Source organism: Kogia breviceps, chromosome 6, assembly GCF_026419965.1.
Source record: "Kogia breviceps isolate mKogBre1 chromosome 6, mKogBre1 haplotype 1, whole genome shotgun sequence".
NCBI classification, from domain to species: Eukaryota; Metazoa; Chordata; class Mammalia; order Artiodactyla; family Physeteridae; genus Kogia; species Kogia breviceps.
The window spans coordinates 62,508,374-62,531,757 of record NC_081315.1 but is presented as its reverse complement, the minus strand read 5'-3'; the positions used below and the strand labels follow the sequence as shown (position 1 = coordinate 62,531,757).

At 40.3% G+C, this 23,384-nt stretch overlaps 1 protein-coding gene across 4 annotated transcripts in view; it reads left to right on the top strand.

Moving 5' to 3' along the window:
* Positions 1–23,384, top strand: part of RASGEF1B (RasGEF domain family member 1B) — a 570,403-nt gene that overhangs the window by 200,911 nt on the left and 346,108 nt on the right. For all 4 annotated transcript variants that reach the window (XM_067035910.1, XM_067035911.1, XM_067035912.1 and 1 more), the window contains exon 3: positions 11,625–11,678. In XM_067035910.1, the coding sequence (XP_066892011.1) occupies positions 11,625–11,678 (54 nt within the window). The remainder of the gene's footprint in view (positions 1–11,624; positions 11,679–23,384) is intronic.

The following is a 23,384-nucleotide window of genomic DNA, read 5'->3' as shown; positions in this document are numbered from 1 at the left end:
TCCATTCGATTTCCAAGATTTTGGGTCATCTTTACTATCATTACTCTGAATTCTTTTCCAGGTAGACTGCCTATTTCCTCTTCATTTGTTTGGTCTGGTGGGTTTTTATTTTACCTTCCTCCTTCATCCGCTGCATATTTCTCTGTCTTCTCGGTTTCCTTAATTTACTGTGTTTGGGATCTCCTTTTCACAGGCTGCAGGTTCGTACTTCCCATTGTTTTTGGTGTCTGCCCCCAGTGAGTAAGGCTGGTTCAGTGGGTTGTGTAGGTTTCCTGGTGGCGGGGACTGGTGCCTGTGTTCTGGTTGTTGGGGCTGGATCTTGTCTTTCTGGTATGCAGGGCTGTGTCCAGTGGTGTGTTTTGGGGTGTTTGTGTACTTAGTATGATATTAGGCAGCCTCTTTACCAATGGGGGGGGGTTGTGTTCCTGTCTTGCTAATTGTTTGGCATGGGGCATCCAGCATTGGAACTTGCTGGCCGTTGTGGGGAGCTGGGCTTTAGCATTGAGACAGAGATCTCTGGGAGAGCTCTCACCAATTGATATTATGTGGAACCAGGAGGTCTCTTGTGGTCCAATGTTTTCAGCTCAGCTCTCTCACCTCACAGGCTCAGGCCTGGCACCAGACTAGAGCACCAAGACCCTGTCAGCCACATGATTCAGAAGAAAAGGGAGAAAAAAGAAAGGAAAAAGTACTAAATAAAAAATAATAAAATTAATAAAATCAAAAAATTATTAAAGTAAAAAAGTAATAATAAAAAAAAGAAGAGAGCAACCAAACCAAATAACAAATCCACAAATGATAACAAGCGCTAAAAACTATACTAAGATAAACATGAAAATCAGAAATAAGTTAGCCACAGACAGCAAACCCCAAGTCTACAGTTGTTCCCAAAGTCCATCGCCTCAGGTTTGGGTTGATTCGTTGTCTATTCAGGTATTCCACAGATGCAGGGTACATCAAGTTGATTGTGGGGATTTAATCCGCTGCTCCTGAGGCTGCTGGGAGAGATTTCCCTTTCTCTTCTTTGTTCGCACAGCTCCCGGGGTTCAGCTTTGGTTTTCGCCCCACCTCTGCATGTAGGTCACTCTCAAGCATCTGTTACTGCCTAGACAGGATGGGGTTAAAGCAGCGGCTGATTAGGGAGCTCTGGCTCATTCAGGCCGGTGGCGGGGGGGGCGGGGGGGGGCGGTACAGTAATTATAATTGGAATGTAATGTGAGCCTGCGGTGGCAGAGGCCAGCAGCCTGAGACACGCTGTGTGTTCTCCTGGGGAACTTGTCCCTGGATCACAGGACCCTGGCAGTGGCATGTTGCACAGACTCCCGGGGGGGGCGGGGGTATGGATAGTGACCTGTTCTTGAACATAGGATTCTTGGTAGCTGCAGCATCAGCGTTAGCATTTCATGCCCATCTCTGGTGTCTGAGCTGATATCCACTGCTCGCACCCATCTCTGGAGCTTGTTTAGGTGGTGCTCTGCCTTCTGTGGGCAGACAGGGAAGGAATCCCCGCTCCTCATGCACCCCAAAACCATGGCCTCTTGCCTCTTAGGCAGTTCCAGACTTTTTCCCAGACTTCCTGCCAGCTAGCTGTGGTGCACTAGCCCCCTTCAGACTGTGTTCACACAGCCAACCCTGTCCTCTCCCTGGGATCTGACCTCCAAAGCCCGAGCCTTGGCTCCCAGCCCCCACCTGTCCCAGTGGGTGAGCAGACAAGCCTCTCAGGCTGGTGAGTGCTGGTTGGCATTGATCCTCTGTGCAGGAATCTCTCCGCTTTGCCCTCTGCACCCCTGTTGCTGCACTCTCCTCTGTGGCTCTGAAGCTTCCCCCTGGCCCCCCCACCCCCATCTCCACCAGTGAAGGGGCTTCCTAGTGTGTGGAAACTTCTCCTCCTTAGTTGCAGGTCCCATCCCTGTTCTTTTGTCTCTGTTTTTTCTTTTTCCCTACCCAAGTACGTGGGGGGTTTCTTGCATTTTGGGAAGTCTGAGATCTTCTGCCAGCGTTCAGTAGGTGTTCTGTAGGAGTTGTTCCACATGTAGACGTATTTTTGATGTATTTGTGGGGAGGAAGGTGATCTCCACGTCTTACTCCTCCGCCATCTTGAAAGTCCCCCATACTTAGCCCTTTTAAGGGAGCTTTTTTATAAAATTCACTGTGTATGCAAAGACTCTTCAGCTTTTATAAATGGTGCTGAGTAAAAAGAAATTAATATTTACCTATTGTTAAAGAACCTTTGACATTGATATGAGACTAGAGTGACCTTGCTTTGTTAATTTTAAGTGAATTTCACATTTTACCCTAATGCTCCCAGAGTACGATTCTCATGGCACAGTCTATCCCAGAAATACTTTTGAAGGCTAGTGACCTGAATCTTGGTTTAACCACTTACTAGTTAAGAAAACTTGGACAAGTCACTTAACCTCTCTGTTTTCTTATTGTCCTACAATGGGTGAAACAGATACTCTATAGCGTTGTTTGGAAGTTCAAGTGAAACAATATGTGTCAAGGGGCTTTAGAATTGGACGTTTTATATAAATGTCACAAGGTATTATCCCTATTGTCCTAATTATAATTAGGCTATGGAAATTCCAGTCAGATATACTTTTTCTTCTTTTGTGAGATCATAAAAGGCATAGTTTTCATTGCCATTAATTTGCTTTGATTATTTCTTAGACTACTGGTTCTCAAGGTATGGTTTCCAGACCAGGAACATCCACCTTGTGTTAGAAATGCAAATTCTTGGGCCCCACCTCAGACCTCCTGAATCAGAACCTCTGGGGTTGGGGCCCAGCCATCTGTTTTTTAAAAGAACCTCCAAAGAGATTCTCCTGATGCTAATGTTTGAGACCCACTGGTTTAGAGTTATACACAACTGCGTGTGTGTAGGCTCTGATTTTGCTGATTTCTTTTAACCTGGCTTTTCTTTCAAACATGGAAGAGATTCTGAAAGACAAAATGTGTGTACCTAAGATTGAGCTGGAACCAACAGTTGACTTCCCAGAACATGCCTGTCAGCTAGGTGTGCCGTTTTTAGCATTGACATAGATCCTAGAGCGCAGGTCCTTAAAGCATGCCCTTGGTTAAACACACACTTGCTGGAGATATGCTGAGGGTCCAGAGAGCCTTATCCTACTTAAGTGGGATAATAACAGTTGAGTGAGATGACTGGTGAACTATTTGGTGAAATTCAGTAGAGCTGCACTGGGCTTGATTCCTATTCTGGCTACCCTTGAACATCAGGTGTCTCCTTCCCTCTAATAGTCTTTGGTCTTCCTCAAACGAACCCCCCACCTATTAATGAGTCTGGGGCCCACTCCTAAGTGCTCTGACAGGTCTTAGAAATAGCCAGGGGCCCCACTGCACACCCTGTGCTTTCCCGTCATACCCTTGGATTGCAGCTATGCCATGGCTGTTCTGACAGACAGATAGACGGTAGTTACTTTAAAGTGAAAACCAGAGCTCTAAAGGTAATTAAGATGGAAGAAGGAAAGTGGTAGGAAAACATTAGGGACACCATGGTGCTGTTGGGTTGATCCATAAGGGCAGAGGTGCATGGTAGGTGTTCAATAGCTACTTATGGAATGAATGAATGAGGAGGGAATTTTGTGTTTTGGGAGCTATTCTGCCTACTTAACTTACGAGCATCTATCTTATTCCAAATGAACAGACATTATGCCTTGATTGAATGAACTATTAGATATGTTTAGTTTTAAATGCAGACATAAATAGATTTGGTCTTTCTATGGTTCGAATTCCCTTCCATCAGCTTTCCCTTAATTATCCACAAGTGTTCCAAACCTTCATTAGCTAAATAGGATGCAGATGATGGTCATTAGTCTGGGATGTAAATCCTGCTGGCACATTCAATGGCTTTTCACTTGGTTAATTGAAATTTTGAGTATTCATGGACTACAAGAAAACACTGTAATTTTATCATTTATTTAGGGGTATAATTTTTTTCCTTTAGCAGGTTGTATTTTATAATTATGCAGTTTAAAAAAATAGATATGAATGCCACACTTTGCCTGGAGGGGATACCACTATTTTCAGTGCACATGTGTCAATACTAGTCTACTAAAGCATGAAGACCAAATGGAAAGTCATACTTTGTCTAGAAATCCTAAAATTGACCAACTAAAATGTCTAAGAAAGCATCCGAGTAGTATGCACTTTGGGGACCCATTGATTCAAATGTAAGAGACTTCTAAATTGTTAGTAATATGTGTGGGTCTGGTCTTGACGTCCACCAATGAATAAGAAATCATCCAGTTTTCTGTGGGGTGCAAATTTCAGGTATCAAATGGAGACTCTTTATGCAGGCATTATTCCTTTAAATCGTTCTTAGCTTTCAACTGCATTTGACCATTTATCAAACCTAGCTGGCCTCTGGTGATATTTGGTTGAGAGTCACACACACACACACACCTGATACTTGAAATAAAATTTCACAAAATTACCAACTATCTCAGAAATTCAGTTTATGAATTCCTTAATTTTTATAATCCAATACTTAAGCAATGCTCTTTGCTTGCCCCCGACTTTGTTCCAATTTAATCGAGTAAGTGTCATATGTTTGCTGTTTTAAAAACATGAATCTTAGTTATAGACATTACATGACAGAAGTGGCTCAGTAGAGGCAGAGTATATCTATTTCTGTTCTTTTTCTAAACCTAATTTAGTGGGAATGAAACAACATTGTAATAACTCTCAGAGGTAAACTCTCCCTTAAAAAGGAGTATAGAACAGGGCTTCCCTGGTGGTGCAGTGGTTGCAAGTCCGCCTGCCGATGCAGGGGACGCGGGTTCGTGCCCTGGTCTGGGAAGATCCCACATGCCGCAGAGCGGCTGGGCCTGTGAGCCATGGCCGCTGAGCCTGTGCTCCGCAACGGGAAAGGCCGTAACAGTGAGAGGCCCGCGTACCACAAAAAAAAAAAAAAAAAAAAAGGCGTATAGAACATGGAGTCTCTTTTCAGTGCTCAATCACTTTGCAAAACACACCCACCAGTGAGAATCAGGTAAGCAACTGCCCTTCTAGAAGTCTCTTTTTGTAGGGTGGACTGGATGAACCATTGATCACTGGTCTTCTGTCTAGGTCGTCTTACCAAGGCCTTATCAGTCTCAGTTGTTTGTCCCAAGTAACTCTTCCTTCTCGGTTGCTTTGGCCTTTTTGCCCACTTGGAATATTTCTACAAACGATTCTTAATGTTAATTTAAGGAAGACATGTTTAAGCACCTCAGTCGTCGAAATGTACCATTATTTTATATATACATAGATATATATCTTAATAAATATATAATATATAAATATATTTAATATATAATATATAAATATAAATATTTGATATATATCTGTCAATATTTAATTTATATATGTCTCAAAGTTGAATATAAAGACATTTTATAAGTTATGCTTTTGTGAATTCCCTGAAAAACTCTCTCTGCCTCTGTAGATAATTAAGAGCTGACCATGTTATTCAGCCAGATGTTCTGTCCTCAGAGGATAGAGGAAAGAAGTAGGCACTATACTCACTGATTTCCAAACAATGTGCCTGATAAGATCCAGCCCATTTTCTTCAAATTAGCCAGGGTTCTCATGACCTAAAAGGAAATGAATAGGGCTTTCCTCATTTCATAATGAAGAATTCAAGACCGCCAGGCCAGCAATCTGTCTTAAGCTCATAGAGTAAATAAGCTTGTCTCTTATTAAGAAGAGATAAGCGTTAAATGCCTGGACTCCTGAGCAAGTGGTCCATTTGTCTAACTGTCCAACGACTCTGTCATAAACGACCAGCAAACATATAAGCTCTAATAAGGGGTCACATTCAACTAAAGCACATCAGCCATAGCCAGTATCTGCCCTTGGCAAAACTGTGTCAAATTAAAGTGTATTCCAAAAGACAACCCTCAGAATGGGAGAAAATATTTGCAAATGAAGCAACTGACAAAAGATTAATCTCCAAAATTTACAAGCAGCTCATGCAGCTCAATATCAAAAAACAAACAACCCAATCCAAAAATTGGCAGAAGACCTAAATAGACATTTCTCCAAATATATACAGATTGCCAAAAAACACACGAAAGAATGCTCAACATCATTAATCATTAGAGAAATGCTAATCAAAACTACAGTGAGATATTATCTCACACCAGTCAGAATGGCCATCATCAAAAATCTACAAACAATAAATGCTGGAGAGGGTGTGGAGAAAAGGGAACCCTCTTGCACTGTTGGTGGGAATGTAAATTGATACAGCCACTATGGAGAACAGTATGGAGGTTCCTTAAAAAACTACAAATAGAACTACCATATGACCCAGCAATCCCACTACTGGGCATATACCCTGAGAAAACTATAATTCAAAAAGAATCATGTACCACAATGTTCATTGCAGCTCTACTTACAATAGCGAGGACATGGAAGCAACCTAAGTGTCCATCGACAGATGAATGGATAAAGAAGATGTGGCACATATATACAATGGAATATTACTCAGCCATAAAAAGAAACAAAATTGAGTTATTTGTAGTGAGGTGGTTGGACCTAGAGTCTGTCATACAGAGTGAAGTAAGTCAGAAAGAGAAAAACAAATACCGTATGCTAACACATATATATGGAATCTAAGAAAAGAAAAGAAAACAAAAAGGTCATGAAGAACCTAGGGGCAAGACGGAATAAAGACACAGACCTACTAGAGAATGGACTTGAGGACACGGGGAGGGGGAAGGGTAAGCTGTGACAAAGTGAGAGAGTGGCATGGACTTATATACACTACCAAACGTAGGGTGGATAGCTAGTGGGTAGCAGCCGTATAGCACAGGGAGATCAGCTTGGTGCTTTGTGACCACCTAGAGGGATGGGATAGGGAGGGTGGGAGGGAGGGAGATGCAAGAGGGAGGAGATATGGGGATATATGTATATGTATAACTGATTCACTTTGTTGTAAAGCAGAAACTAACACACCATTGTAAAGCAATTATACTCCAATAAAAATGTTAAAAATAAATAAATAAATAAATACCCAACAAGGACCTGCTGTATAGCACAGGCAGCTATAGTCAATATTTTGTAATAACCTATAAGGGAAAAGAATCTGAAGAAAAAGACATATGTGTATATGTATAACTGAATCACTTGCTGTACACCTGAAACTAACAGAACATTGTAAATTAACTATACTTCAATAAAAAGAAAAAAAAATTAAAGTGTATTGTAGTGGACAGAGCAGTGCTTCTTCACGCAGACCTTCTAGCACGCTGCCCTCAGCTGTCAGCCCTTTTGGGAAATTGCCCTTGGCTGAACAAAGGCATCATGCCTAGGGTCTGCCCCCTTTCCCGGGCAGCCCTTTCCCTTGTCCCAGCTTAAGATAAATCTAACCCAGCTTCAGAGTTCCCCATTGGGTTTGCTGAGACCTTTGTTGAACTTGCACCGCAGCCCAACATCTCGCTCTGCTTAGTCCTGCACCTTTCCCTTCCCCTATCCAAGTGGAGATCTCAGAGCACGCCCTAATAAACATCCTGCCTGCTAATCTCCATCTCACAGGCTGCTTTTTAGGGAGACCACCCTGCGACCTGTGTGATCTTTTCCATCGCATTGAGTGTCTTCATGGTCTAAGTCTTCATTTTTCTCCTATCAAAATCTGCTTTTGAAATTAATAAAAGACAAGACGATTCTGCTTGTAGGAAAGGGAATGAATAAATTCATTCTCTCTAAGGTGTAACAGACCAACGAATGTAATACTTGAAATTTCCAACTTTCCCCTTTGCGGTGACTCTTAACACCCTAGCATCCCTTGAGGGTTTGTCTATTGTGATTCAAAGCCTTATGCTAAAAACAGAGCTCTAGTAAGTGAAATTTAAGGCATCAGTATTTAAATGGATAACAGTGGGGCCTCACCTTTCTAGATTCATTTTGGAAAATTGCTATAACTGTCCATGTGTAATACCGTACACCCCATGCTGGTCGCCCTGCCAACAGCCTTGGAAGTCAATGCTCTAAAAAAGTCATTGTGCTTCATTGCGACAGACGCAGCATCAGGCAAACTTTGGTGGAGGGGACCCATTAGGAGTTACCTCTTTAGTAGAAAAATATTGATGCAACAACCAAGAAGGTCACAGCATGAGTAAGTCACCATGTTTTGAGTCTTTCATTTTCCGTAATTAAAGTGAACATATTATCGGAAGGTTTAGAAAGCCCACTCAAAGTCATTCACAGTAGCTGCAATTAGGAAATTGGAATGCCAGCGAAAGACTTTCGACTGAACGAAATGAGACTGACCAAGCGTATAAGTACAGTCCCCTTAGAAAATGGCCAAATTAAGGATATGGACTCTCTTTGACCTTTGCCATACCTCTTTCACACTAATTCCATGTCCTGAGATTTCACTGTATGTTTGTCCTTTGGCTCAAGTTGTTCCTTGCTACAAATGTAACATTTACAGCTACCTGTATTAATTTTTTTTAGTGAAGCCAATTTCACCCATCTCTGACTCTCATTTCTCCTCCAAACATGTTTCTCAGGTTACCTGAAACTGTTTTTGAAGGTTGAATGATATTGTTTAATTTCGAAGATCATTTCCCCTGGGGCTAATGTCTGAATTCTTAGACGTGTTCATTAATTTACTCTCCCCAGTGACGTATCTTAAGATTAGTTAAAAATGCAATTAGAATCGCTCAAGTTGAGCCCACATGGGCAACCACACGGAGTCTTCAGTAGCCGGGATTTGTTTCTCCCCTAGTGTTTTATTATACTGCCATTTAGGACAGAGTGAGACTTGAAATCCGGAGCAGGAAGGGAAATTCACACCATTAGACTTCTGTTTCCTGGAAAAAATTTAGTTGCACTAGTCAGGGAATCAGAATCATTTCCATAACTAACTCCTTTAGAGTTTAGACCTGTTGTTCTCAACTGGGGGTGATTCTGCCAGCCCCCCACCTCCCAGGAGACATTTGGCAATGTCTGGAGACATTTTTGGTTGTCACGACTGATGTGCGGAGGGAGGTGTGCTTCTGGCATCTGGTGGGTAGAGGCCAGGGATGCTGCCAAACATTCTACGGTGCTCAGTACCACAAGAATTATCCAGTCCAAAGTGTTCATAGGACCAATGCTGAAAAGTTGATTTAGCCAAACCAAGTGGATACTAGACAATAGATATATGCTAAATAGAGAGGAAATGTATTTTACTACTATTCAGGAGCCTTTTGTGTCTCTCCCTTGTCTTCACTTTGTAATGCTATGACACATGAGTCTGCTTTTCCAGCACTGTGCTTCCAAAACAGTGTTTTGGGATAAGGGCTGCAGTCTTTTTTTTTTTTTTTGTGGTACGTGAGCCTCTCACCGCTGTGGCCTCTCCCGTCGCGGAGCACAGGCTCCGGACGCGCAGACTCAGCAGCCACGGCTCACGGGCCCAGCCGCTCCGCGGCATGTGGGATCTTCCCGGACCGGGGCACGAACCCGCGTCCTCTGCATCGGCAGGCGGACTCTCAACCGCTGCGCCACCAGGGAAGCCCTACAGTCTTTTTTTTTTTTTTTTTTTTTTTTTTTTTTTTTTTTTTTTTTTTTTTTTTTCATTTTTCCATCGAGTGCATATTTAGTGGATACCCTTTTTATTTTGTGCCAGGCACTGGGCTAGGTAATGGGGTTACAGCAATGTCCAAGTCTTGTTGGGTCTTTCCCTCCCTGGAGCAGAAATCTGAGAGTGAACATTGAGGTCAATCTCATGATACAGGGCTCAGTGTACAAACACGTAAAAATGACAAAAGGTTACAAACGCTTAAAGATGACAAAAGGTCATGAGGAAGACGTTTGGGGGAAAAATTGTAGGTGGGGTGGGGTGTTTCAGTGTAACATGTGTGAGCTGTTTGCTTCTTTGGCTGTTCTCTCTCTCTCCTTACTGGCTCAATCTTGACTTTGGCTTTTCCTCTTTTTTTTTCCCATCACCAAAATTCTCTCCTCCTTTCTCTTTTCCCCTTTTAATTTAAACTTTCTGAACATGTACCCCTTCCTTCACAAACACAATAAAAACACAAATAAAAATGCCAGCAATCCAAATTTAAAGATCACACCTAACATAAACCTTAAACTTAATTTTTCTTCATTAAAGATACTTTTTTTGTATGTTTATCCATGTCTGTGTTTTCTGTCATTTACTACTGTGTATTACTTTGGGCCAGAATATGTGCTGGCCCAGATTCTTAATTTTTTTTACTGCTTGTCCGAAAACAAATCAAAACCCTAGATGGGTTGACAGATATTTTTATGTTATATGAGAAGAGAGTGGGAGAAAGATTGTATACATTAGATCTTTGAGCCATACCAAAGTCTCTGTTATACATTTCTTTTAGTTCTTTTGACTGTATCAACCAAAATAAAATTATCAGTGTATGTATATATATATATACACATATATACACATACACACTGTATGTATATATATACACACACATATATATACATACCACACATATGTACATGCATATATACACACATATACATAATACATATGTATACATATATGGCATATATATAAAAGAATATTTACTGCAAAGCAAAAATCAAAAGAATAAAATCCTGGAAACCATCAAATATCCACCAATAAAGGAAAGCATACATAAAGTATGGTATATCCATATTATGGAATGTTATACAGCTATTAAGAAGAATGAGTCAATCTACGTGAACTGACTGGAAAGATGTTGATAATATAGCCTTAGTAGGATGGTATGATCTCAAGAAAGAAGAAACTTCTTTATGTACCTGCGTAATATAAAACACACAATTAACATATACATGCATTTGCATAAAAATAGAGAAAGTGTGGAAGGATGAATACAAATTTTTACTATTGATTAGCTCAGAAGAATAGGTTAGAAAGGGGATTGGCTCATTAAGAATATATATTAGTTTTGTAATTAAAGAAAAAGTAGAAAATTTTACTGAAAAAAATTTAATACCATTATGTCCATTGAACTCTTCATAGGATAGTCCAAAAGGAACAAACTTGCATGTAAATCCCAACTGGCCTTGAATGCCAAAGTGCCTTTTTAGTGGCTCATGAGGCCAAGAAAATATTCACACAGCTGTGAAAAGTCAATCACAGGGAGAACGAGTGAGCTAAGGAGAGTGGGGATGAGACGGCAAGAGCCCTGATACTGCTGTTCAGACTCACACATCTCATGGGTGGGGAGAAGCTCCACTCCATCACTCAGGCTATTCACAGGTGTCATTTGAAAGATTTTGGCATTTGACAATTTGCACATATCTCTTCAAGATAAACAGAGTGCTGTGTGTGGTTGATAAGGTGGGTTTTTGAGTCAGACTGCTTCACTTTCATTCCTGATCTAGCTATTTCCGAGGTATGACAATTAACCTAATTGTGCTGTGGTCCTTTATTTGTGACATAAATATAAATAACAGTCTTTACTTCACTGGATCATCGTTGGCCCATACTGAATGTTCTGACTTGGAGGGGGTGGCAGTGAGAGCAGTGAAGGGCAGATACTTAAAAATACAGAGAAATCAGCGGGGTCACAGGAGGTGGTACCCACCTTGGATTGGAGATGCATGGGGGCAGGGTCAACATCATTACACTTTGCCAGTTCTAATGTGTCTCCCACCTTCTTGTTTTGCAGACCACCATTCTCAGCACATTGGCTAGTGAGAAGTCCTTATCTGACTGCAAAAAGGTAAGTCAGCCTCCAGGAATTGCAGCCTGCTGTCAGAGTAATACAAAGCTTCAGAATTGGTGACATTTGGTTGAAAAAGCTATGGTATCAATGAGAATGTTCTGCTGACATATTGTAGTCCTGTTTCCTCAGAGATGGAAATTTGAATGGTTCTCTTTAAGGCTGTGGAAAACTCTGTTATTGTTTGACAGCCTTTTCTTCTAAAGAAGCTCTGTTTCCATATATTTCTATCTCACTATTATCTGATATTTTATTCTGCAAGGCGAGCATCAAGGGAGTTCAGGGCAAGCTGCATTGCAGGCGTCTCTATCTTTGTTTGCAAATTTAAATCTAATAAACCTAAACCCAGTACAATATAAAAATGATTTCGTATTTGGAAAGCTGATCATATGGCATAAAAATCTGGTTTGGATTCACCAGAGTCAAGTTTGAGAAGCTGTCATGCTTTGCAAAAGGATTAGCCTCGCTGGCATCTGATGGAAGCCGTCCTGTAATGGATCATGTCTGAGGGCTGCCTGCTAGAGCAGCAGCAGCGTGTCTAATTCCCGGCCTTCGCAGTCCAGGGGACACTTTTATCCGCCTCTTTAATCTCGGGTTTAACTAGATCTTGTCCTTCTGGAGGGGAAAGAAGCGATTTCACAGTCTGAAAACTCAAATAAATTCTTTGACGCTATCTATTGATATGGAAAACCAGGTGCATAAAGAGTTGACCTGTGCCTGGTATATTAGTTACTTGGCATTTCTAAGGAATTGATACCATGACGTTGTTTGCTGGGCTGTTTCCGTTTCTGAATTTGCTTGATATGGAAATAGGTAGCGGGGTGGGGGGGGTTGGGGGGACACTTCATCTTTAAAGGTGGTGTGAAGGCCCACTGTTCTGAATGCCATCGTTTCATTATCTTGATCGTTTTTTTTTATTGCCTGTTAAGTCTCCATCTTGATTGAGTTCTGCTGTGTTTGTCTTGCTCTCAGCTTCCTGAGAGCAAAGTCCATGTGGAATTCTTAAAATTATAGAGCTTAGAGAACAAAAAGGACTTTAGGGGTTGTCTAATCTCCCCCTTTTCCCACAGCGGGACTGCCATCGATATAATTTATAAATGGACCTCTAGCCTCCACTTGAATATTTTACTGATGGGGAACTTAATGACCCTACCTGTTCACTAGTAAGACAAAGGATTCGAGAATTAGCTCTTCATTTTACTGAGCCAGCATCTGCCTCCTTTTGATTTCTGCCTACCGATTTAAGTGTGAAGCCAGTTAGTATGCTTTCTTCTGAATCTTCTCCCCACCCCATTGCAGGGCTATTTATTTTTCTTCTTTATTTCTAATAGGACGTTGATAATGATTTCCAAAAGCATGGCTGCTGGGAGCTGGCTGTCTGGTTTAAAAAAATGGCTCTGCCACTTGTTACTTACGTGACTTTGGGTTGATGACATAACCTATTTGTGCCTCACTTTTATCATCTGTAGAACGGAGATAATAGTTGTACATACCTCATGAGGTAGATGAGTTAACATCCATAAAGTGCTTAGAACAGTGCCCAACACATAGAAGTGCTATATTAGCACTTATTATTATGGCTTCTAGACCAGGTTATCCTTTTTTGGGGGGGCATAGTTTTGTAACCAATGTCAAGAATTGTGCTTTTTACTCTTCATTCAGCAAGCTGTGTTTACAAACTTTGTGTATGGCAGGCACAGCAGAAGACATGGTCTATGATGAAAGGATAAGCTGTAGGCATTCTTGAGTGCAGCACTAACATTCTACTAATACACTATAAGATGGCACAAGTTTCTATTTAAAAGCCATATCCTTCTGTTGACCACGTGAAGTTTAATGTCCTTCCATGAGCCCTTAAGACATTTCTACATGAGCTGGTATTAAAACATGAATCTCTTTTATATTTATGTAAATGATTCCTTTAGTATGGATGCAGGCCATTATGTTTATTTTTATTCATTTATTATTATTTATAATAATTTATAAATTATTATTATTTAAAATAATATTTTATTATTATAAAATATTTTCAAATAATAATAATAATTTATATTATTATTTTATTATATTTATTATTATTCATTTAAAAATTTTGATCAATTAAGATAATTTAGGGCTTCCCTGGTGGCCCAGTGGTTAAGAATCCACCTGATAATGCAGGGGACACAGGTTTGAGCCCTGGTCCAGGAAGATCCCACATGCTGTGGAGCAACTAAGCCTGTGCACCACAACTACTGAGCCTGCACACCACAACTACTGAAGCCCATGGCCCTAGAGCCCATGCTCCATAACAAGAGAAGCCACTGCAGTGAGAAGCCCGTGCACCACAGTGAAGAGTAGCCCCTGCTCGCTGCAACTAGAGAAAGCCTGCGCACAGCAACGAAGGCCCAATGCAGCCAAAAATAAATAAATTAAATAAATTAAAAAAAACAATTTTAAAAAATTAAGATAATTTATAAACCCTGGCCTGTTATCCAACTTTTTACTACCTCTCCCAGTTCTACGTCATGTACAAATTAGAGTAGCGTAGTTGGTCTCTATGATTTCACTTTCATTCATCCATTCATCCATGTTGTCCATTCATCCAGTGAATAAGGGTTCACTGAGCATCTGCTATGGGACATGAACTGGAATATGTGGTAAACAAGTCACATCTGATCTTCACCCTCATAGATCTAGTAGATGGTCATTAAATAAGTAAAATTGTCATGGATAATATATTGTGATAGCAAAATTGTGATGGATTATATGATTTTTTTAAAGTTGGGAGGTTAGAGATCATATACCAGGAGAAGCTAACCTAATCAGGGTCAGGGAAAACTTTCCTGAAGAAGTGACTTTCACACACAGTAAATGAATGGGATTTGGCTGTGTTAAGACAAGATAGAGGCAGAAAAACAGCAAGTGTGAAAGTCTGAAAGTGAGAGGTAGAGAATTATAAAATGTTCGGAGTGTCTGGAAATTACAACTTGAAATCGAGGATAGGAAGAGGGAGATAAAAGGCAGCCTGGTCCTGAAGGGCCTTGTAAAACCATAGGAAGAGTTTAGATTTATTGTGACGGTAACAAGATATTTTTAAGGGACTTTGAACTTGGGAGGGTAAGTATGTATGATGTGATATGATTTTTATTTTGAGATCACTTGGCTACTGAACACAGAAGAAGCAAAATTTTAGTTATGAAGTCTAGGTGAGAGGCTATAATCTAGGCAAGATGGTAGTGGCCAGAATCAGAAAAATGGCAGTGAGGAATCAAGAGATATTTGGGTGATAAAGTCAACAGCATATAATAATAGTTTGGATACATGGGAGACGAAGTACCTAAGGATGATTCCCTGATTTCTGACATGGGCAATGGGCAGAACTGTGGTGCTATTTTCTAAGACAGGAACAGGGTTAGGGAGGAAGTTGGTAGAGTTCAGATGAGTTCAGATGAGTATTGATTGGTATATGTCAAATGAGTTCAGATTGGTATATGTCAAGTTTGAGAGCTGTCCTAGTAAGGATGGCCAGCAGGCATCTGGGCATGTAGATTTATAAATCAGGAAAGCTTTCTGGGATGGAGATATGAATATGGGAGGAATATGCATGTAGAGAATGATTGAAAGAGTGGGAATGATTAGATTGCCCAGGGAGGGTGTAGAGAGTGAGAAGGAGGAGGGTTTACAAGACTCTTGAGAAGCATTGATATATAAGGGCTGAATGAAGACTACGGACCTGTGAAAGGAACTAAGACAGAGCCATGGAGATTGAAAGAAACCAGAAGAATGTGATGTCACAGAAGTCAAATAAATTTTAAAAAGTTGTCATTAAAAATGACAGTAGTTGGGCTTCCCTGGTGGCGCAGTGGTTGAGAGTCCGCCTGCCGATGCAGGAGACACGGGTTCGTGCCCTGGTCCGGGGGGATCCCGCGTGCCGCGGAGCGGCTGGGCCCGTGAGCCGTGGCCGCTGGGCCTGCGTGTCCGGAGCCTGTGCTCCGCAACGGGAGAGGCCACAGCGGTGAGAGGCCCGCATACCGAAAAAAAAAAAAAAAAAAAAAAAAAAAAAAAAAAAAATGACAGTAGTTAATATCAAAATTGTTGCAGGAAAAAAAAAACCTGTTGCTGAAAGGTTAAGTAAAATAAGGACTGAAAAGCATCCATTAGGTTTATCAATATCATAGGTCGTGTTGGTTTTAGCGAGAGCAAAGTGATGGGTGTAGAAGCCAGATTGCAGTAGATTTAGGATTGAGTGAAGAAGGAAATAAAATGGTAACATAGAGTCTTCTTTAAAGGAATTTGTTGCAAAAGGAAGGAGAGGGATGAGAAGTTGGAAGGGGGCTATAGGGTTGAGGGAGGGTCCCTTAGGATAGATTTGAGAGAGCGTGTTTAAATGCTGTTAGAAAGAAGACAATGGAAAGGTAAGGAGTAAGGTTCTTAGCAAAGAGAGGGGGAAATCTGTTGAGTGAGGTTTTTGAGAAGATTGAAGTCTTTGAATGCTAAAGCACAGAGTTAACCTTAGACTGATGGAGGGACACGTCTTGCTCTCTAACAGGAGGGAAGGAAGAAAGGATAGAACTCATGTAGGTAAGAATTATGGAAGCAGGGAGCCAAAATGGGGACATGCCCCTACATGACTCTGGTCAATTCATCTACTTTATTTTCTGTTTTTGTGTGGGGAGGTGGGATGATTATTCAACTGGCTTTGAGTCTGCACAGCTATACTATTTCAACAGGATGGAATCTGCAGATATTCCCCCTCATATTTTGCTTAGATATTGACATTCACATGATCAGCAATCTCCAGGCAATCTTGTCTGTACAAATAAGGTTTTTTTTTTTTTTTAAGAAAATCACTCTCAAATCTGTCCCAAGTATTCATGATCTCTTATTAGGCCTAGATCTGTGTTGCTGACTAACTAATAAGCAGATCTTGTCCACATATTCTCTCCCATCCTGACCTTTCTTTTTCTTCTCTTATATTCACCACTTCTCACCATTCCAAGCTAGAAACCTTGGTGTCATCCAGGACTCCTCTCTTCCCTTTCCTTCCCACATCCAACTAACTGTCAAATCCCATCAACTCCATCTTGAAATGTTTCTAGAATCTCTCCATCATCTCTTTCCTTTCTTCCTCATAAGGTTGTAGCAACTCCCTGCTCGCTCTTTCCTTACACCAAGTTTTCCCTTCTCCACTCCATTTTCCGAAACACTGCCAGGGTTATTTTCCAGAAGATGAGCAAAAACACAGCCATGTGTGTCAAACCCTTACTTAAAAACATCTAAGGGATTTCCGTTTTTCTTCAAAATAGCCCCCAAACTCTGCATCACTTGGTCAGTCATTCCCGTTATCTTTAGCTGCATCCCCTGATGTTTTTCTAGGTGCTGGGGTCTGGAGGCCTGGAGCAGACTGCTAGAATGCCTTTCTGCCCTCTCATATGCTTGGAAAACTTACTCTTCTGTGGAGGGACCCCTCCCTTTGTCACTTTCTTTTCAAGCATTTTTAAAAGACTTTCTTGGTTTCTCCAGGAAAGATGAGTGGTTCTACCTCCTTGCTGGGTTCATAACATTTTGTACCGACTCCAAGTATAACCTAACAACCACACAACATGTCAGATGTTTACCGTGTTCGCAGCCCTGTGAGAAGTGCTTTGCATGGATTATCTCATTTGATTTTTATAAAGGCCCTCACAGGTAGGTAATACTATTACTGCCATTGACAGGTGAAGAACTTGCTGGAGGGAACTCCAGTAGAAGTTGTTGCAGTCAGGATGTGAATCCAGGCTCTCTGACCTCAGAGTCATTGCTTTTAATGTTTGTCACCTCCTCTGCTATTGGATTCTAAATCCTTATTTATGGGTCCAGCTTCCCCCTAAACTATCAGCTCTTAGAGGGGAGGAACCATGACTGATTCTGTTAGGAATAATAAAAAATACCCCACAGGTAGTAAGATCTCAATAAAGGTCTATTTAATGCCTGGATTTGCTACATACATGGTTGTCCCTTAGCATAATATTATTATGGGGCCATTTTGTTCTAGAAAGTGTTTGTTTTTTTTCATAGGAGTTGAGAAAAGAATATTTTATATTCAGTGTTCACTATAAAGGTAATTTCTACATTAAAATAAGTTGTTAATGGCTAGCTGGTGGGGATTGAAATGTTTAGCTTAGCCAAAGATAGCTAATATTCTAAGGCTTACTTCCTACCTTATACAGCTGCAAGAACCCTATTCTTATATTCAGCCAAAGACCAATTCACTCCGTAATTTGGAAAACCTAAAAACATCTAGGTAATATACATAAATTCATTCATTCATTCATAAGTATTTATTGAGTACCTCCTATTGCAAAGCAGTTGTTATTGCTAACATGTTATAGAGGAAAAACGAATATGCCAAGACATGAGATGACTTGCTCTAGGGCACATATTAAACTCAAGGCAGACTCTTAGAGGAAAGGCCTAATTCAGATCTTCTGATTTTCTCTCTCTAAAACCACTTCACCCCACAGTTTTTAACTAGAGTTGACACATGGAGGGTATGTATCGGGTGGGCGAGCTACAGGGAATGATCCTCAAGCGTGCTTCATGATGTCTCCTGCCACCTGTTTTATGTTCATGGATATTTATATTTTTGTGTCTTGATTCTTTTCCATCTCTCAGTGCAAGATACTTGGACCCAGATGTGTTTGACTCGGCAGGTTTTGTGTGGGGACATTCTGACCTAGCACTATTGAACTTCCAGCATTTTAATTGGAAGTTATATGTAAAACAGATATCCTTACCCCTTCTCCAAGGCTCCTCACTCTGACCCTGCCCCCCACCCCTGGGGCACAGGTCAGAGATAGGCAAGGGGTGACAGATAGGTAAGGGTGATGGATGGGGTGAAGGTCAGGGATAAGATGAATCCCAGAGATGGGTCAAAGGTTAGAAATTTCCATTTCACAAATTACTGGGAAATGAAAAGCAGTGGTTTTCCAGTTTGACATCAAAATGCCCTACCTTATCCTGCTGTAAATTCCATCTACATATGATAACTTAGACTCCCAACCATATAATAGTAGTCATATAAATAGGTTTCTCAGGTTGGAGAGTTTATTTTAAAAATTCAGCTGTCATTTGATGGTTTATTGTACCGTGTGTGTGTGTGTGTGTGTGTGTGTGTGTGGTGGGCTCCATTTCTCTCTCTGTATGTCTCTCTCTGTCCTCTCTCCTTGGACTTCTGATATCTTAACCCATATAAGTGACAACCTTTAAAAAAATAGTACATTTAGGAAATGTATCCCTATCATGTTAAAAGGTATTGGTTTGGGGAATATGTGTGAACCTAAAGGAAATCCTTCTGTTGATGGTGGTAATTTATGGGAGTATTTGTGACTGTGTTGACCGTGCTTCTCTTCCATCTGACCGTTTGCTTTGACTCGGTCTCTCCACTGTTACCAATGATGTATGAGTATGCAGAACACGTGCTTATGTAACTGCTTAGCCCACTTGTTGATGTTTTAATTTTTAATAGACATAGGCTGTGCTTTACTCACATAGGCAAGGTCATTTTCCTTCAGGAAGAGGTGATTAAAATAGACACTGTAATGGGCTTTTGGAAGTTTTTCATCCATGTTGATGAATGGGTTTCTGTGTAAACACAGCCCAAGATTGTAATATCAGTGGTTAAGATGTTTACTTACAGTTGGTTCCTCAGCCTTTGAGACTATATTATATCTGGCTTCCTCTTTTAAAGATCAAGACTTAATGTCTAGACGGCGTTCGCTGACCTCCACAGCCGGCTGGGCAGATTCCCATGACTCTTGGCCTCTTGGCAGAATTTCCAGGCTGGTAGGTCATGGTTGCTTCTTCCCATGCCCTCAGAAAGGGCACAAAGACCAAATCAACCCCGTCAGCATTGAGGAAAATTTTCAATTCCCCCTGAGAAAGACAGCATCCCATGTCCTGGAGCAGTCACAGTGAAGGGTATCATTTCAAGTACACTTAAATGCTGTTTACTTTCTAAATAGTTGTTTTGGAAGCTATGAAGGTTCGTTTTTGGCAGAGCGCTATTTTGCTGACTTGCCGTAGGGCTCTCTGCTGGATAAAGGATGACACATTCATATTTGCAAAGTTCTATCCTTTTTATCGTATGTGCCAACACAGGCCATCAATTTATAGGAAGGAAAGTTGCATTGCTTTACACAGACAGCCCCTCCACACCTTCCTCTCACTTCTCCTCTCACTCCCCCAGCAGAGACTGGGCTCAGTGTTCATTTGCAATATTTGGGATAAGGATGGCTGATTCTGGATTCTCCTTTCAACTCTTATTGGTTGGTTTTGGTTCTTACTGTTGCATTTTCCCATCCTACTCTCCTGAGAGGCAGTATGGTGCAGGCTTAAGAGCACAGACTCTGGAGACCAGTGTCTGTGACTGGAGTCCCAGCTCCACCACCCATGAGCTCTACAACTTTGCCCAAGTCACTCAGCCTCTCTGTGCCTCACTTGTGTCATGTATAAAATGAGGCAAATAATGGTATCAACCTATGGAATTGAGGTAAGGATTGAATAGGTGGATCCACATAAAATTCTTAGAACAGTGGCTCAGTAAGAGATGTTCATTATTATTCCATCCCTGTGCTTGCAGAGAATAATTTGAGCTTTGGTATTTTGAATTCCACTTTATCTTTTTGCTCTAAAAGACCAACAATATTAAGGAAAGTACATCAATAGACTTGGGCTAACGTCAGCATTTGGAAAAAATGTAAATAGTAATTATATTGGAGAAATACCCTCATATGGGCCTCTAATTCTTATTTACTCTAATTCTTAATTAGAATGCACTCAAGTTCAATACTGTTATGAGTTCCAGCTCTGTAGAAGCAAATAACTTCTTAATAAATGAAAGATAAAGCCTTCTTAATTGTACAGTGAATATACTTTTCTGTATCTCTAGCACCTGACAATTTTTTTGTTTGTTTTTTTGCGGTACGTGGGCCTCCCACTGCTCTGGCCTCTCCCGTTGCGGAGCACAGGCTCCGGACGCGCAGGCTCAGCGGCCATGGCTCACGGGCCCAGCCGCTTCTTGGCATGTGGGATCTTCCCGGACCGGGGCATGAACCCGTGTCCCCTGCATTGGCAGGCGGACTCTCAACCACTGCGCCACCAGGGAAGCCCAGCCTGACACAATTTTGAGCACATAGTAGACATTTAATAATGCTTGTTAATTCATAAGCTTGGCTTGGTATTATTCTTCCCAAAGCCTCCAGGAGAAGGCTTGAAATGGAAAAGAAAGGAAGAGGAAGAATCTCCTCTTTGTAGATGGGCTTGTGGCTTTTCTCTTCATTGAAAGGGTTTGGGTTGGTGACTACGAAAAAGTGCTGTGGAAATGTTGGACTTCCTTGCTTTCAGTGTAGTATCCATGGAGATAATTGAAAAGAGTGAACATTGGTGATTCCTCCATAATATTAACATTTTATATCCCTAGCCTAGGAATTTTTTGTTCTTGACCTTATGATCTTGAAATTTGCAAAGTAAAGACACATTCCCAGGGTCAAACCAAGTAGTCATAGTTCACTTGGTTTGGGATTTAAATTGGTTGTGGAAAATAGTTCTAGGACCAGATGAAATTCATTGCCTGTTTTTGTTTATGTCCTACCTTAAGCAAGAATCAAAGAATAAATTATAATCATTTTTTGGATGAGGTATAATTTACAGCAAATAAAATGTACTGATAAGTTTACAGTTTAATAACTATTATTTTTTTAAATTTTAAAACAGAATCCCATCAGTAGCATTACCTTATGACTTTTGGAGTGTGGGCATTTTCATGAATTGAGGCTTTACTGCTAAGGACAGCACCGATGACTCCAGAGCACACGCATTATTCTCTCCCAGCAGCTGCTGTAATTGTCACCATCATTTCAGAATAAACAGCACATTTAGACCCATAGATTGTATAATATAGTCATTGTCTGCAACAGTAACACTGCTAATAGGAAGGAAGGTAGTTAAGGGCAAATGTTATGAATTATGTTGGTCTAATCCCTTTTGAGCTGTAATTATCCCTCTGTATCTGCATTTGAACAAGTTTCAAGAATATGACCTTCAGTGTCTGTGGTTCATGCATAACTACTCATGTTATATACATTTTAGGATATATTTGAAACAGTAATAACTAGCAGCACCCTCCCTACCACACACACCTACACCTGAAAAAAACTATTTCGAGCTTCCAAAAAAAACTGAATTTTTGTCATAGCAATTCCAATTCGTTTAATGGGGTGGCAGAAATAAAGGGATGTTGACTAATCTTGCAAATTATACATGCAAAAGGGCATTTAAGAATTGTTTTATATGTATGTGTGTGTATATATATATATATGCATTGTTTTATATGTATGTGTGTATATATATATATGCACTGTTTTATATGTGTGTGTATATATATATATGCATTGTTTATATGTATGTGTGTGAGTATATATATATATGCATTGTTTTATATGTATGTGTGTGTATACATATGTGCATTGTTTTATATGTATGTGTGTATATATATACATTGTTTTCTATGTACATGTGTGTATATATATATGCAGTTTTGTGTGTGTATGTATATATATATATGCATTGTTTTATATGTATGTGTGTGTGTATATATATATATGCATTGTTTTGTATATGTGTGTATATATATATGCATTGTTTTATATGTATCTGTGTGTGTATATATATATGCATTCTTTTATATGTATGTGTGTGAGTGTGTATATATATATATATATATATATATATATATATATATATGCATTTTTTTGTGGGGAGGGAAAATGTCAAAAAAACCTACACTGTTCAGCTCTATCATCACTAGCTTGATTTCACTAGTTTCTTTATCAAGTACTAAAGATATTAAGGTGAGATTTTGGCTGTAAATTGTGTTTCCCTTTTCATTCTAGAGAGTTTCCTTTTGGGCTGCTGTATTGCTGAGTCTCAAGGGCACTATGACACTTTTCTCTCTTCCTTCTTTTTACCCATTTTGTTTTTGGATTTTCCAGACTCTTACATAATCAGGATTGGACTATAGTTATTTAAACAGGACTGTGTGCTTACACACACATATACACATTTAGTTTTACATAATATGCTCTGAGAGATGAGCTTTCATAGAGATATTTACCTTGTTTTCTGAGTCTACAGCACAGTGTGCTGGATGTGAAAAGAAGCAGAAAAAAAGAAAGATGAATCAGTAAGAAGAATGGAGCAGAGTTTGTGTAAATTGGATCTCTACACTGGTTTACAACCCTTTTTAGAAAAGTGGAGTAGTCAGAATACTTAATTTGCCTCAATTAAGAGTGATCATTCTCCCTATTGTTGCTCAAAATAGGACCAAGTCACTCTGCAATCAAGCTAATTTTAACCTCTGATTTAGCGGCTTAGCTCTGTGCTTTGCCTTTGTTTTCATAAATGATCTGTACAGCCCAAATAATCCCTCCCCCCTCCCCCCATGTTGATTGTTTTTCTTAATTATTTTAATTCCACACTTAGAGGATAGCTATAATCTTCCAAAGTCGCTGCTCAAGCCAACCACTAAATAAGACAGCTGTGGTAATGATGAGAGCAGAGTGCTCAGATAGGGAGCCAGTATGGTGGCTGCATTGTGAGGACCAGAACCAGCCCTGAGACACTGCTCTAAGAATTTTATGTGGATCCACCTATTCAATCCTTACATCAATTCTATAAATTGATACC